The 17,667-nt window shown below is 45.7% G+C and overlaps 1 protein-coding gene across 1 annotated transcript; it reads right to left on the reverse strand.

Annotated features, from left to right (window-relative positions):
- Positions 1–13,737: 13,737 nt before the first annotated feature.
- On the reverse strand, positions 13,738–14,430 carry LOC133730179 (secreted RxLR effector protein 161-like). The gene has a single exon (XM_062157820.1). It carries the CDS (start codon positions 14,428–14,430, stop codon positions 13,738–13,740), a length of 693 nt encoding a protein of 230 aa, XP_062013804.1.
- Positions 14,431–17,667: the final 3,237 nt, after the last annotated feature.

The following is a 17,667-nucleotide window of genomic DNA, read 5'->3' on the forward strand; positions in this document are numbered from 1 at the left end:
TTGTGTTGTGAATGTGTCTGTGTCGGTGTTTGGTCGTGGTACTACAATCGGCTCTCGAGGAGACTAGGACCGAAGTACGTTGACAGAGGGTTTGGTGGCACTGAAAGTCGGCTTCTGAGAAGACTAGGACTAGGAGTGTGATCACCGGTAAGAGAAAGAGAAGGAGAGGAGTTGCTCTTAGAGAGGTTGCTCTAGAGAGAACTTAGATCATCTTAGAGATGTTTTGATGTTGTGAATGTGTAAATTGTGTTTCAATGTAACCTCTATTTATAGGCTACCATGCCAACTACTTTGGCATTAAACAAATGAAAGTGGAGCACTAATTGGAGATAAGGGAGGTGGAGGTGTAGGTGGAGCACTAATAGGAATGATGAATTTGGGAGATAATGGAGGTGGAGATGGAGGTGGAGCACTAATAGGAATGATGAATTTGGGAGATAAGGAAGCACTTTCGGCTCCTTTATTCCTTCATGTATATCTCCATCAGAAATTCAGATTCTGGCCATGATGTCTTCATAAAAAATGTTCCACTATGAATCTAGATCATGCTGACCAAATTTCAGAGCTTTCTTCCATGTGGTTGGGCCGGAAATGCTGCTGGACCTCTTACAGGTCCAGTTTTCCAGTTTTGCTTCTGCAGAGAATTGGACGGATTGTTTGAAGGCCTTCAACTCAAAACTAGCTCTGGGACTCTTCATAAGAAATGATCCTTGGGCTGTCTAGAATGGATCTGCAGAGTTTCAGCTCATTTAGAGTTTATTTGGTCAGGCGGCCGCTCCTTCTGTTTAGCTCGGTTTCTCCTAGCCGAAGTAGGAAAATGTGCAAAAGTTACCTTTTCATGCTTCCATGCTTCCATAGTAGGCTTTATTTAGCCTCTAAATATATATTTCGAGCTTGTCGACAAAATATAGCTTGAGCCACTGACATTGGCTCAATTTCTCCAACACATGCCTTGTCAGGCCAAAATGTTCATTTTGGGTCCAAACATTGCCCCCCAGACCTCGAAGTCAAAGGTCCTCGTCTTGACTAAAGAGGTCTTGAATCAACACTACTCTTATAATGTTGTTGCTCTAAAGCCACTTGTATTGGCTTGACTGTTTCCATATAGGCCTCTAAATAGGCCATAAAGCTTGAATGCCACTACTGAATTGCCTTTGTCATGAACTGACGCTTCCTTTGCCAACTTTATTGCCCCCCTCGTGTTGCTAGGCATAGCGAAGAAATGATTATGGGCCTCAAAAACAGGCCTTCATGAATGGGCTTTGCAAGTATAGGAACACTAGAATTGTCCCCCATGTCTTATGCGAATAAACTGTCTATGACTCCTCCGAGTCCCAGACATTGAGAAAGTATTTCTTCAAGTATCTCCCATTGATAGGGTTATGATGGACATCTCCATCCAGGTCCTTGAGATGAAAAGCTCCTTTCCCTAAGATTTTATAAATGATGTACGGGCCTTCCCATCTTGGAGTCCATTTGCCGCGACCATCTAATTTTTCGCCAAGCGGGAGAACTGCTTTCCAAACCAACTCTCCTTCGCTGTAATTCCTTCCCCTCGTTCGCTTGTCATAGGCTCGAGCGACTCGTTGCTTTTCCATGACCAAACTATCTAAAGCCTCCAAGCGCTTTTCGCTAAGGTCTTCATGTTCCTGCCACATAGCCTGAACATAGTCTTCTCCAATGAGATGATGTTGCTCTTGGACTCGTAATGATTGGACGTTGACTTCCAAAGGCAGGACTGCGTCATGGCCAAACATCAAAGCATAAGGTGTAGTCGCGGTGGGATTTCGCTTCGATGTGCGGTAGGCCCAAAGAGTCTCATAAAGGGTCTCATGCCATTGTCGCGGATTAGCTTCCAACATTTTCTTCAGCAAAGTGATGATGATTTTGTTGCTGGCCTCTGCTTGACCGTTAGATTGAGCATAATAAGGACTGGAATGGACGAACTGTATTCCCCATTCCTTTGCCAGCTTATCAACTTCACCACCCATGAAAGCTGCCCCCCGGTCCGAAACAAAAACTTCTGGGATACCAAATCTGCATATGATGTTCCTAAATAGAAATTGTCGCAACGTACCACCAGATGCTTCTTTCAAAGGTTCTGCTTCGACCCATTTTGTAAAGAAATCGGTCGCGACGATGATGAACTTGTGCTGAAGTGATGAATGTGGGTGAATCATCCCAATTAAATCTAGCGCCCATCCTCTTGCGGGCCAAGGCTTAATAATGGGTTGCATTGGAACATTAGGGACATGCTGGACCGGCCCATGAGCTTGGCAGTCCAAACAACCTTTAGCGAATGCGATGCAATCCTTCAAGATACTAGGCCAAAAATATCCATGTCGTCTGAGCAACCATCGCATCTTTGGACCTGCTTGGTGAGCACCGCAAATGCCGGAATGAACTTCGCGCATGAGTTGTTTTGCTTCGCAGCCATAAACACATCTGAAGTCTATGCCATCTTCGCCGCGTCGTCGCAGCTCGTCACCTCTAAGAAAGTAATTGAGTGCAAGAAAACGAATCTTCCTGTCGGCAGTGGGATCTGGCTGCTTGAGATAAGCGATCAAAGGGATGCGCCAATCCACGTCAATGGGTTCCAAGGTCGCGACTGAGGTATGATCTGGAGGATCTCTTCTCGCCATCCATGAAGGAAGCGTGCGACGCTCGACTTTAAGGATTCTCTCCCGCACGCCATATCTCAATGTTACCCCTGTTGCCAGCTGGGCCAACTCGTTCGCTGCAAAATTTCGCTCGCGAGGAATGTGCTCAAGATGTATGTTATCAAACTGGTCCAACAGGTCTAATGCCCTGTTCCAATAAGGAACCAACGTGAAGCTATTGCATCTGAACTCGTTACACAACTGATTGATAACCAAGAGAGAATCGCCAAGTATTTGTACATCTCCGATTCCCATTTCCAGTAGTACTTCTAGGCCTATAATGAGGGCCTCATACTCTGCTTGGTTATTGGTACACTGGAACTCCAACTGGAAAGAGTAGGAAAATCGATCGCCGGCCGGGTTTTCCAAGACAACCCCTGCTCCTGCTAGCGTATCTGTTCTTGACCCGTCAAAATATAACACCCAAGGCTGGAGCGAGACTGTGGCTTGATAAAGCGCGGCGTACTCTGGCAAGCACGCTAAATCCGGGTGATCTAAAGTTGTGGCAGCGACCTCTAAATCTCTAACCGCGGGGCCATCCAGCATAGGGTGATGTGCCAGAAAGTCTGCGATGGCTTGCCCCTTTACTGCTTTCTGTGGCACATACTGTAGCGAGAATTCTGATAAGGCGAGCACCCACTTGCCAATACGGCCTCTCAAGATAGGTCGCGATAGCATATATTTGACTAGATCGGTTTGAGCAATGATGCAAGTAGTAAAGGACAACATGTAATGCCGGAACTTGCATGCTGAGAAGTATAATGTAAGACACAGCTTTTCCATTGGAGTGTACCTTGTTTCGCAATCTGTGAGTGTCCTACTGAGGTAAAAGATGGCATGTTCAACACCATTTGCATCATCCTGAGCGAGGAGGCTGCCAATAGAAGCCTCAGCTGCTGAAACATACAACTTTAATGGAAATCCCGCTCTAGGAGGAACAAGCACTGGCGGGCTCACCAGATAGGCCTTGATTTTGTCGAAAACCTCTTGATGTTTAGGTTCCCACACAAACTCATTCTGTCCTTGCAACTTCAACAGTGGTGAAAACGGATGGATTTTGCCTGAAGAGTTAGAAATGAATCGTCGCAAAAAGTTGATCCTACCCAGTAGTCGCTGTAACTCTTTCTTCGTTCGCGGGGGAGATGCATTGATGACCGCGTTTGCTTTATCCTCAGGGACCTCAATGCCTCTTTGATGGACAATGAATCCCAGGAAATCTCCTGCCTGAACTCCAAAAACGCACTTGGCGGGATTCATCTTGAGCTTGTGTAGCTGCATGCGCTCGAAAACTTTTCTGAGATCCGTGAAGTGATCTCCACTTTTCTTAGACTTCACGACGACGTCATCAATGTAAACCTCTAAGATCTTCCCAAGTATGTCGTGGAAGATCAGGTTCATGGCTCTCTGATATGTTGCTCCCGCATTCTTCAGTCCAAAAGGCATGACCACATATTCAAAAACTCCTGTAAACCCAGGGCAGCGGAATGCGGTCTTGTGTCTATCTTCTTCCGTGACCGGAATCTGGTGATATCCCGCTGTACCATCCATGAAAGACAACAGTTCATGCCCTGCAACTGCATCTACCAACATGTCCGCAACAGGCATGGGGTAGACGTCTTTAGGTGTAGCCAAATTAAGGTCTCTGTAATCCACGCAGATCCTCATCTTGCCATTCTTCTTGCGAACAGGCACTATATTGGACAGCCACTGATTGTACTTGGCTACCCTGATAATGCCCGACTTGTGCATCTTTTCGACTTCCTCTTTGACCAGAACTTGGGTCTCCGAGTTCATTCTTCGCGGCTCTTGCTTCAAAGGCCTCTTATCAGGCAGCGTTGGTAGTTGGTGGCATACCAAGTCTGGTGATAGGCCTGGCATGTCCTCGTATTTTTCCGCGAAGCAGTCCTTGAATTCCAGCAATAATTCGACGAGCCTCTGTTTCTCGCTAGGCTCTAAGTAAGTGCTGATAGCCACTTCTATAGGCTCATCAGTTGTTCCCAGATTGACCTTTTCAGTAGGGTCCCTAACCTTCGGAGGTGTGTCATCCAATGCCGCTGGAGCAAGCTGAATCTCTTCTTCCTCCTCTTCTTGGTCCGTGAACTCTTCATTAACAATTTCTAAAGTCGCGACTCGATCATAGGCCTCTTTTTCCACCAAGTATGAGGATAGCCTCTCATACAAGGAATGGACGGCCTCCACCTCTTCCTCCATGAGTTCGTGATCCATTAATTAGCACTTGGAGATGGCACCACATATCCAGGCCTTTCGAGGTCGTTTTTTGCGACCGCGAGCCCCCATTGTGCCAATTCAGAGGTCGTCACCCCTGTGGGGCAGCCCTTATCATCAATACCAACGACTTGTAAAGGAGAGATTGGTTCTAGGTAATACCTTGCGTCCAAGTAGTTGGCAGACACCGAAAAAGGTCGCGGGTCTGCTTTAACAATTTCTGCCTTGTCCGCGACTCTGTCCCATATGATCAGCTCCTGATGAAGGGTGGATGGGACACAATAACTCCTGTGGATCCAGTTGCGGCCCATAATTGCGCTATATGCCGCATAGCAATCTGTAACAAAGAAAGCGTAAACCCCTTCTGCTGGACCCACCTTGACTCGTAGGAAAATCAAACCCAATGTTTTGGTCACAGTCCCCGCGAAGTTCTTTAGCGTAAGGGAAGTGGATTGGATCTTCTCTTTCTTGATCCCTAGTAGATGCATGGTTCTGGTAGTAATGACATTCACAGCCGCGCCTGTTTGGACCCAAAATGAATATTTTGGTCTGACAAGGCACGTGTTGGAGAAATTGAGCCAATATCAGTGGCTCAAGATATATATTGTCGACAAGTTCGAAATATATATTTAGAGGCTAAATAAAGCCTACTATGGAAGCATGGAAACATGAAAAGTCAACTTTAGCACATTTTCCTACTTCGGCTAGGAAAAACCGAGCTAGACAAGGAAGGAGGGGTGGCAGACTAACCAAATGAAATCGAAATGTGCTGAAACTTTCCAGATCCATTTTAGACAGCCCAAGGATCATTTCTTATGAAGAGTGCAAGAGCTTTTTTTGAGTGGAAGGCCTTCAAACAATCAGCCCAATTTTCTACAGAAGCAAAACTGGAAAACTGGACCTGTAAGAGGTCCAGCAGCATTTTCGGCCCAACCACATGGAATAAAAATCTGAAAATTTGTCAGGATGATCTAGACTCATAGTGGAACATTTCATATGAAGACGTCGAAGGCATATAATGAAGTCTTGTTGGAGAAATAATTGAAGGAATAAAGGGGCAGAAACTGACCTAAAACCAGCTCAATATTCACATGTTCATGTTTCCTACCCACATGAAGAAAGCTAGATGCTTTTCTTCTTTTTCCTTGGATATATTTTTCAAGACAATCTCTTTAATAGATCATCACCACTTCCATGTTGCTGCACCTTCATGCTTTGCTTTCATTCCATCTTTTCTCTATCTTTTCCATATTTTACAAGAGAACTTAGATCTACTTTCATTATTTTTCTTCCACTCATCATTTCACTCTTCTTTTTCTTCCCTATATAAACACCTTCTCCTCTCATTCTAAGACACACATTCACATTCAACAACAACATCTCTAAGATGATCTAAGTTCTCTCTAGAGCAAACCTCTCTAAGAGCAACTCCTCTCCCTCTCTTTCTCTTTCTCTTACCGGTGATCACACTCCTAGTCCTAGTCTTCTCAGAAGCCGACTTTCAGTGCCACCAAACCCTCTGTCAACGTACTTCGGTCCTAGTCTCCTCGGGAGCCGACGGTAGTGCCGCGACCACAACGGTTACGGAACCAGCCAAGCAAGGGTAACGCCCTAGCAACCCAGCCAAGCTAAAGTCACGCTTTAGCAAGTTCTCCTCACTTCCCGGTGGTTCTCGCTCTGCTCGATCTACAACATCGAGTATCGATTGTGATTTTCAAGAAGCTCAGCAAAAGTCCTCGCCACGAGGCACAAAGAATCCCACGACGAGGTTGGTGCTCTCCTCGTCTACAATCGCTTGATAGAAGTCAGGTCAAGGGACACCCCCGACGACCGCACCCGAACGGTGCTGGCACGCCAGCGCAAGAAAAGAGACTGTTGACCAGCTGCAGCAAAATTGGAGCCAAACAGCGCCAGTATCAACCATTATCTTACTGACCTTAGTCCCATTCATTTCTGCTGTGATATACAAAGGTCGCATGTGTTGCACCATGGTGGGTGTGGGTCTTGTGAAGCTCATGAAGAAACCCTTGTTGTTAGCATCTTCAGTCTCAAGGAACACTGCTTTTTTCACCTGCGTTGTTGCGGCTGAAGTGATCTGCAACTGCTGTTCTCCAATCGCGTCAGTTTCTAAACATTCCTGCGCAGCGACTGGTAAAGCATATTTAGCAGGGAGCACATAAACCATATTGCAAGAGGTATCCACCATTTCTGTCTCGTCCATGTCATCATCAAGATTGAGCTTGGGTTCATCTGCTGAGATTTCGGTGTTGAACTGTTTAGCCATGAAAGCAACCAATGATTCCTCTGCGGGGATTACCGTCTTGGCTTGTTCGTGCTCCTGTACCATGGGAACCTGGTTCAACGACTCTGAAATTTGTTTCGCCGTTGGCACTTCCTTTGGGAGAGCGACCACCAAACTTTGAACTTTCTTAGGCCTCCACTGCACAGTTGCGGACCGATTGTCTTTGCCCCCCAGCCTGTCAAAGATTGAAGGCTCGCTATTTCTTCCTTCGTGAGATATTCTCCGCCAAACATTGACTTTACGAGCTGGCGGCGGTTCCCGCCTTGCGGGAACCAGGGACTTCTCCTGAGCGCTGCTCTTGGGGGCCCGTGGCTTTCGCTCTTCACGCGATACTTTGGGCTGCTGTTTCTGAACTCGCGGGGAAACGAATCTCTTGGAGGCCAGTGCCTCCAATTGTCTCTGATACTCTTCTGGAGATTTTAGTAATTGCGATGGTTTGATCAGTCCTTGATCTAGTGCTTCCAAGGTTCGCTTTGCTTCTCCAAACCTCCGCTGGAGTTTTCTCTTCCTTGAAGAGCTCATCTCCACCGCCTTGCCCTTCTTCTGTGTATACCATCTCCCTTCTTTGATGGAGGACGTCGACACTGGCGGAATGTAAGGTCTGGTTAAAACCCCTTGCCGCTTATCTACTTGCTCTTCTTCCCTCGCGGTCTTCAACTTTTTGAATAAGTTTGAGTCCCTTGGAGAAAGAGTTTCTGAACCACTGTATACTCTTGGGCTGCATGATTGGAAGTTTCTAGAGGATGATACTAACCGTATTGGCGGCAGAGATCCAAAGTGGACAGTCTGGGATGTTTCCTCATCTAGGGCTTGAGTGTCACATTCTTCCTTGCACCGAGAGCATAGGACGATGGGTAAACGAGTCATGGATTCCCGCTTCATGACTTTGTCTCCAACCCTTTTCAAATCCTTAGCCGCATTGTCTGGACTTTGATTCTGCTGATCTTTTTCACCCCATGCCACGTCCACCATGTTGATGCCGGTATCTGGGAAGGGATCTAGGTCCACCAACGCTGCTGCTGTTTTCGGTGCCTCTACTTGCAAACTACCGTTATTTAACCAGATTTGGATCTGATCCTTCAGCTTAACACAATCGGCTGTATTATGATTCCACATATTATGGAGTTTGCAGTATTTCTTCCCCCTTAGCTTCTCTGGTTTGGGAAATGGGCCGAAGTCAGTTTTCACCATCCTTGCGGCGATCATTTCATCCAAGATTTCATGCGCTTTGTTCGCGTCGTAAGTATAACTTGCAAACTCTGGTTTGGTGAAAACCACCGACTTGAGCTTTACCGGCTCTTTGCACAGTTTCAGTTGCTTTAACGTTGAAGCCTTTTTCCCGGTGAGTTCCAGCGCAGCTATCTCGTCTTCTTCAGACTCGTCAGCCTCTGCCAGGCCGGATTCCTCGCTCCTATAGTAAGGATCATAGGAACTTGATTGATGGCTGAGCGCAGCCACAGTTCTATGCTTCCCAGGCATGTATGTTCCTTTGGATGAGTTTCTCATGGCGTCCATTTCCCTGAGGAGATGCTCAAAGCTCCCTACTTCTGTGATCAGTTCCCCCATAGAGTTGAACATGCTTCCATGCTGTTTTTTGAGTTGGCGGGGCTCTAAGCCTTTGATTGCCAACTTTACCAGTTCTTTCTCCGGTAGAATCACGTTCAACTTTCCTTTCTGGATCTGAAAGCGCTGAAGGTACATGACAGCGGATTCAGTTGGCTGCTGAGCCATTTGAGTGAGTGAAGCCAGATCTACTTCCGGCTCGATAGTCCCGAAGGTTTCCTTGAACAGCTTCTCCATCGCGGGCCAACTTGCAACTGATCCCGGTTGCAGCTTAGTGAACCAGGTGAAGGCAGACCCCGATAAAGAAGTAGCGAAGATGTTACACTTCAGATTGTCATCGTTCTGGTATTGGCCACACTGTACTCGAAACCTAACCAAATGGGCCGCGGCATTTTCGACTTCCTCTCCCGAGAAAGTAGAGAACGTAATGTTCTTATATCCCCTAGGATAAGGTGTCTGTGTAATATGCGGTGGGAAGGGCCCCTGGTAGGCCTCCTCCAGGTTAGGCCTCTGGTTCGCGGCCCTGATCATTGCTTCTACCTCCTCTCTCCTTATATATCTTGGATCAGGAGGAGGTGGGTGAACCACTGTATCATCAACTGGCCAGATCAGCGGTGGCGCCTGTGAAGCCTGATTAACCAAAGATATGCCGCCTCCATGGGTCATTTTGTGTTGGGTTGACGTCTGCGACGAAAAACCCACTGCTGGCTGACCCTTTGTGGCTGTGGTGACCTTCGCTGGACTTTCAACCCGGTCGATACCATAATGGCTTGCTGGAGGTGGATCGTGGTGCACGTATTCAACTCCGTCGCTGTCATATTGGGGAAACAGGCTATGACCAACAGAGGCCCCTTCATTGATTTTCAAAGTCTTGGTTCCTTGCGTGACTGATGACGCGGCGTTGTTCTTCCCGCCCGTTGCCACAGTAGTTTCTTTACCTCTGACTGATACAGTAGTAACGGATGTGGCTGTACTGCAGCCGCTTGCTTTTTCTCGAGCATTTGGTGGTATGTACTTGCCTGACCCTGTAGGCTGGCCGAGGGACCCTAGAATAGCATTGGGGTCCCCTAACAACTTATTCAGGACATCTCTTGCCTGATCCATCTCAGTTTTTTGCATGGCAACTTGGATCGCGGTATTGGATCCCTCACTGCGAATAGCCGCGACTTTTGTGAGAACGACCTTAGTCTGCGCAGCTTGGGCATTTATCAAGGTCACGAGCTGTTCATGTTGCTCCTGGGCTTGTCGTGACGTGTGGTCTATATGCCCTTGCAACAGCTCCGCATTGCGCTCCATCTCCAGCTGGACTTTCATTATTAGATTGTTGGACATCCGTCGCTGCTCCTCGAATCTTTTAGCCGTCTTTGCCCAGAATGTACTATTGTTTTTTCGCATGATGTTAAGTTGCGCTTCCAGGCTGGCGTTTTCTGGGATAGGGATGGGTACAAAAACATCCGCTCTCACCTCGTCCTCAGCCACCCTGGTGGTATCAGACGCTTTTCCGGCCTCATTAGGCTGGGCGGTGAGAACTGCCTCGCCCTCAGTAGTGGGCTGTTGACCTTCTCCTCGTTCGGTCGTCATCTCTGTTGATGGCGTGTGGAGAGAAAATCTTTGAATTACTAATTCTTCTAAAAGACCACGACAGTCTGCACGCGAGTGCGGTCTGTAACTGGAGGTCTTATGTTTCGGGCAGTTAACGTAAACCTTTTGATAAGGGTTTGCGCTTGACTTCCCAATGGCTTCTGGAAGTCTGAATTGAAAGTAGCTGAATTCAATAAGACACTGTGAATCAAGGTTTAGACGTGCGGCCCAAGTATAGTCGCCTAGACACAAACTTTCTTTCAAATCCTTTGGGCAACCTTACTGAAATGGCCAGGTGGGGGAGGGCGAACAAAAGAGGCAGAATCCATTTTGGCATGAACTACTCCCACATAGTGGTTGAGGCCCATTTGTACGCACTTCTGGATTCAATAACCTGTTATGAACGTTGTCCCCTTTCTAGACACCAATTCACATAGGCTATTCTTACTAAGATGAGAAAGATCATAAGTGTGAAGACAGTTCAACAAGTGTTAATAAAAACCGCCCTTAACCTTAAGGGACCTGAACTAGGCACCAATAAGGAGTTTAGGTCAATATTAACAAAAGAGACTTCACCTATTCCGTTATGATTCACAACCCCTTACTAACCTCAACTTCTTAATAGTGGTGTGATTTACAGCTCACAGTATGTCCCACCGGGTGTGCCAAAATGTTTGTTTTGAAGCCCGGTGGTTGAATGTTTTCAAGAAAAGAAAAAAATTCTAACCTTGTCCCACTGGGCGTGCCAAAATGTTTGGCTCCAATTTTGCTGCAGCTGGTCAACAGTCTCTTTTCTTGCGCGGGCGTGCCAGCACCGTTCGGGTGCGGTCGTCGGGGGTGTCCCTTGACCTGACTTCTGTCGAGCGATTGTAGACGAGGAGAGCACCAACCTCGTCGCGGGATTCTTTGTGCCTCGTCGCGAGGACTTTTGCTGAAGTTTCTTCTTGTTCACAAGTCGATACTCAATATTGCAGATTGAGCAGAGCGAAATCACCGGGAAATGTTGAGATCTTGCTAAAGCGTGACTTTAGCTTGGCTGGGTTGCTAGGGCGTTACCCTTGCTTGGCTGGTTCTGTAACCGTTGTGGTCGCGGCACTACCGTCGGCTCCCGAGGAGACTAGGACCGAAGCACGTTGACAGATGGTTTGGTGGCACTGAAAGTCGGCTTCTGAGAAGACTAGGACTAGGAGTGTGATCACCGGTAAGAGAAAGAGAAGGAGAGGAGTTGCTCTTAGAGAGGTTGCTCTAGAGAGAACTTAGATCATCTTAGAGATGTTTTGATGTTGTGTTGTGAATGTGTCTGTGTCGGTGTTTGGTCGTGGTACTACAATCGGCTCTCGAGGAGACTAGGACCGAAGTACGTTGACAGAGGGTTTGGTGGCACTGAAAGTCGGCTTCTGAGAAGACTAGGACTAGGAGTGTGATCACCGGTAAGAGAAAGAGAAGGAGAGGAGTTGCTCTTAGAGAGGTTGCTCTAGAGAGAACTTAGATCATCTTAGAGATGTTTTGATGTTGTGTTGTGAATGTGTCTGTGTCGGTGTTTGGTCGTGGTACTACAATCGGCTCTCGAGGAGACTAGGACCGAAGTACGTTGACAGAGGGTTTGGTGGCACTGAAAGTCGGCTTCTGAGAAGACTAGGACTAGGAGTGTGATCACCGGTAAGAGAAAGAGAAGGAGAGGAGTTGCTCTTAGAGAGGTTGCTCTAGAGAGAACTTAGATCATCTTAGAGATGTTTTGATGTTGTGTTGTGAATGTGTCTGTGTCGGTGTTTGGTCGTGGTACTACAATCGGCTCTCGAGGAGACTAGGACCGAAGTACGTTGACAGAGGGTTTGGTGGCACTGAAAGTCGGCTTCTGAGAAGACTAGGACTAGGAGTGTGATCACCGGTAAGAGAAAGAGAAGGAGAGGAGTTGCTCTTAGAGAGGTTGCTCTAGAGAGAACTTAGATCATCTTAGAGATGTTTTGATGTTGTGAATGTGTAAATTGTGTTTCAATGTAACCTCTATTTATAGGCTACCATGCCAACTACTTTGGCATTAAACAAATGAAAGTGGAGCACTAATTGGAGATAAGGGAGGTGGAGGTGTAGGTGGAGCACTAATAGGAATGATGAATTTGGGAGATAATGGAGGTGGAGATGGAGGTGGAGCACTAATAGGAATGATGAATTTGGGAGATAAGGAAGCACTTTCGGCTCCTTTATTCCTTCATGTATATCTCCATCAGAAATTCAGATTCTGGCCATGATGTCTTCATAAAAAATGTTCCACTATGAATCTAGATCATGCTGACCAAATTTCAGAGCTTTCTTCCATGTGGTTGGGCCGGAAATGCTGCTGGACCTCTTACAGGTCCAGTTTTCCAGTTTTGCTTCTGCAGAGAATTGGACGGATTGTTTGAAGGCCTTCAACTCAAAACTAGCTCTGGGACTCTTCATAAGAAATGATCCTTGGGCTGTCTAGAATGGATCTGCAGAGTTTCAGCTCATTTAGAGTTTATTTGGTCAGGCGGCCGCTCCTTCTGTTTAGCTCGGTTTCTCCTAGCCGAAGTAGGAAAATGTGCAAAAGTTACCTTTTCATGCTTCCATGCTTCCATAGTAGGCTTTATTTAGCCTCTAAATATATATTTCGAGCTTGTCGACAAAATATAGCTTGAGCCACTGACATTGGCTCAATTTCTCCAACACATGCCTTGTCAGGCCAAAATGTTCATTTTGGGTCCAAACACCGTTGATTAGAGTGTTGAAGGTGCAGACGTCCGGTTGAAGACCCCGTTTGAAGAATTGTCCCAAGACAGATGAGCTAAATCCAATTCGATTCAAATGGCAAAAGCAATTAATGATAATGTTTATGTTGTATAAACCTAGCACACACAATACAATATCTGGGAGAATTCCCCTATTTATTCCAATACTGAATGTTGGCTTATATAGCCTTACAAAGAAATAGATAGAAACAAATAGCACCCCACGTTGTACACTAACCAAACAACGTAGATCATGGAGAAGAAACATTCAAACCTAACGTACTCCCCTCATAAGTAGGATTTAATGTCGAATTTTAATGTCTAACGTACTGCCCTCATAAGTAGGGTTAACGTACTGCAATAACTAAAACAAACTTGAAACTGCAATAACTAAAACAAACTTGAACGTTCAGAATAACAGCTAAGCCATAGCTGTTCCAACATATCCCCCCTTAAACTGTTTGCACTTGTGCAATTAGTTTATACCTGGTACCGTGCACATCCCAAGCAGCTCACGAAGCTTCTCAAACACTTCAAGCTTCAGTGGCTTCGTCATGATGTCTGCTATTTGATTCTGTGAGTTGCAATGGACCAGCTCCACTGTTCCATCTTTGGTAAGGTCACGAAGGAAATGGAAATGTACGTCAATATGTTTGCTTCATCCATGCAGCACCGGGTTCTTCGAAAGTTTTATAGTGGAGCTGTTATCACAATACACGGTTGTGCTTCCATTCTGAGCATGGCCAAGCTTTTCAAGAACTCTGCGCATCCAAATTCCTTGACAAGCACAGGAGGCTGCAGCTATAAACTCAGCTTCGGTGGTAGATAAGGTAACTACAGGTTGCTTTTTAGAAGACCATGAAACTGCACCGGTGCTAAGCAGAAACATGTATCCGGATGTGCTCCTCCGGTCATCTAGATCACCTGCATAGTCACTATCCGTGTATGCCTCAAGCTTCTCGTTCCCATTTCGTTTGTACAGAATCCCCAAATCAACAGTGCCTTTGAGATACCTGAGGACTCTTTTAACTGCTTGCATGTGTAGCTCAGTCGGACTTCCCATAAACCTGCTGATTAGACTTATCACATACATGAGATCTGGCCTAGTAGCTGCCAAGTACATCAAACAGCCAACAACCTGCTTATACATAGTGGCGTCCACCTTCACACCACTTTCATCTTTCATCAACTTGAATCCAGGGACAATAGGGTTCCTAGATGAGTTGCTCTTCTCCATTCCGAATCTCTCCAACACCTCCTTTGCATACTTCCTTTGGCAAATGTAAATCCCCTCCTCATTCTGAACAACCTCGACTCCAAGGAAATAACGCATCTTACCAAGATCCGTCATGTCAAACTCTTGTTTCATAGACTTCTTTTTCTCCTAACTTCACGAACAAGGTATGCTCATGTGGGCACCGTTCAAATCCTTCCCTGATGAAGTAGGCTTCGATACGACTGTACCATGCACGTGGAGCCTGTTTGAGGTCGTACAAGGCTTTCTTCAATTTATACACTTTCAACTCATCACCCTTCTTCACAAACCCTTGTGGCTGATCAACGAAAACGGTTTCATTTAACTCACCATGCAGAAATGCATTCTTTACGTCCATTTGATACACACACCATCCCTTTTTAGCAGCAAGAGCAATTATCATGCGTATGGTGTCCCACCTAGCCACAGGTGCAAACACCTCAGTATAATCGATCCCATACTGTTGAGCATACGCCTTAACAACAAGCCGTGCTTTGCATTTATCCACTTCTCCACTTTCATTCAACTTTGTTTTGAATATCCATTTTACTCCGATAGTTTTTGCTCCTTTTGGCAACTCGGTCAATTCCCAAGTACCATTTTTCTCGATTGCCTCTATTTCTTGAACCATTGCGGCCTGCCATTTTTCACTTTTGTGCGCCTCTTTAAACGTAGTTGGATCGGACATAGAGGTGAACATCACAAGATTGTGCAACTCTTCTTCTTCTGACAGCCCTTCTCCACTTTCATAGTCTTGCATCCACACTGGTAATCTCCTTGTCCTCCCTTGTTCTTGAGCTTTTTCTTCTGACTGATTTGAGGAAGAGCTAGTTGCTCCTTCTCCTTCAGCTTCTTCTTCTTCGTTGCTAGTTGCTCCTTCTTCTTCTTCGTTGCTAGTTGCTCCTTCTTCTTCGTCACTTTCCCCAGACTCATTTCTCTCTTCTTCACTATTATTCCAGTCTAACACATCAAGCTTCACTTCTTCAGCACTTCTTTTCCAGTCCCAGCTTGCATCTTCTTCAAAAATGACATCTCTGCTAATCACAATGCGCTTAGAGGTAGGATCATAGAGCCTGTAGGCTTTGCTTTCTTCACTAATCCCCAACATCACACACTTGAAGCTTTTATCATCCAATTTGTTCCTTCTAGCTTCTGGAACATGGACATGTGCAATGCAACCAAAGACCCTGAAGTGGTGAACAGATGGTTTGATGCCACTCCAAGCTTCTTCTGGAGTCAATTCCTTCACTACCAAGGTGGGGCTTCAATTGAGAATGTATACAGTCCAGTTGACTGCTTCAGGCCAAAAAAACTTTGGAACTTGTGTCTCTGACAACATGCTTCGAACCATATTCATAATGGTTCGATTCTTTCTCTCAGCTACCCCGTTTTGTTGAGGGGTGAAGGCAGTTGTCAATTGCCTGCTTATACCATGTGAACTACAGAAAGCATTAAACTCCTGAGAAGTAAATTCTCCTCCCCTATCTGTTCGAAGACATTTAATTGAAGCCCCTGATTCTTTCTCAACTAAACTCTTGAAGTTCTTAAATGAAGCAAAAGCTTGAGACTTTTCAGATAAGAAAGACACCCAAATTTTCCGACTATAATCATCTATAAAAGTGATCAAGTACCTTTTTCCACTGCTTGACATAGGTGTGATCGGTCCACAAATATCCGAGTGCACTAGCTGAAGTTTGTGTGAGGCTCTCCATAAGCTTTTCTTTGGTATGGACTCCCTGTGCTGCTTGCCTATCATACAGTGTGTGCACAACTTGGTTGGTGTCTTTATTTCCGGCAAACCCTTCACAAGCTTCTTATATTGCAGAGTTCTTAATCCCTTATAGCCAAGGTGGCCGTAACGACAATGCCATAATTGAGTACTATCTTCAGACGCAGTTTGGAAGCAGGTTAAGGTCTCAGACATGACTGCAAGGAGCACAAACATTCTATTGGCGGTCATATTGGTTTCCATAATCAAACCTTTCTTTGGATGATAAACACGACACTTCCTATCTTGAATCAAGATTGCAACCCCTTTTTCTTGTAGCTGACCGATGCTAAGCAAATTGTTCTTCAGCTCCGGTATATAATAGACATCAGTGATCACATGTGTGATTCCATTGATGTGTAGTCTAACATTTCCCTTCCCCATCACTACCATCTTGGAATTGTTACCAAGCCTCACATATTGTCGAAACTGCTCATCCATACTTGTAAACCACCGTTTGTCACCACTCATGTGATTGCTACACCCTGAGTCCATAAACCAAACTTCTTCCCTTGTGGCATTGTTGAGCTCAACATGTGCCATCAATAGCATCTCTTCACCCTCATCTAACTCTACATAATGTGCACCTTTCTCCCAATCAGGGCATTCGTATTGGAAATGCCCTAATTTGTGGCATTTATAGCACTCCACCAGTGCCTTGTTGAACTGTTGCCTGCCCCTTCCTCTACCTCTGCCTCTAAAGCCTCGTCCTCTTGCTCCAACTCCGTCTTCATAGGACACCTTCAAAGCTTGCTCCTCTTCGGTATGGATACGCATTCTTTGCTCATGAACAAGCAGACTGCTTTGTAGTTCATCAATAGACATTGTGGTGAGACTGTTGGATTCTTCTATGGAGCACACCACGTAATTAAATTTGACAGGCATCGACCTTAGAATTTTCTCCACAATCACAAGCTGCTCCATTCTTTCACCATGAACTTTCATCTTGTTGACAATGGTTAATGTCCGAGCAAAGTATTCATCTACCGTCTCTCCATCTTTCATTTGGAGCACCTCAAACTCTCTTCGAAGTGCCTGCAGCTGAGCTCTCTTCACCTTTGTAGAACCTTGGTACTTCTGCCTCATTGAGTCCCAAATGTTTTTGGCTGTCTCTTTGATGAGAATCGTCTCCATAATTGTTCTGTCAATGGCTTGGAAAAGGTAATTTTTCACCTTTAGGTCTTTCAATCTTGCGTCTTCAATGGCCTTGCGCTATGCCTCAGTGGGTTCAATTCCATCTGCTACTACCGGAATCCCATTTTCTACCAAGCCCTAATACTCCTTTGATCGCAAGAAGTTTTCCATAAGCATAGACCAATGGTCATAATGACCATCGAATCTAGGTATGGCAGGCTGAACATAATTGTTCTCTGTCGCCATCTCAAACTTCACCCTCTAACTCCGAGTGTTTTCCTCACACTTTAACTCTCTGTGTTTCTCTCACACTCAACCCCTTATCCTTCTAAGAAAACTGCGGTTTCTTAGCTCTCAAACTCTCAGACTCTCGATCAGGCCCTGTGAGGGGCTCTGATACCACTTGTTGTATAAACCTAGCACACACAATA

Source organism: Rosa rugosa, chromosome 2 (genome assembly GCF_958449725.1).
Source record: "Rosa rugosa chromosome 2, drRosRugo1.1, whole genome shotgun sequence".
NCBI lineage: Eukaryota > Viridiplantae > Streptophyta > Magnoliopsida > Rosales > Rosaceae > Rosa > Rosa rugosa.

What these genes read in the sequence shown, in the direction of transcription:
- LOC133730179 (XM_062157820.1), bottom strand. Translation starts at nt 14,430, where the DNA reads ATGACGGATCTTGGTAAGATGCGTTATTTCCTTGGAGTCGAGGTTGTT.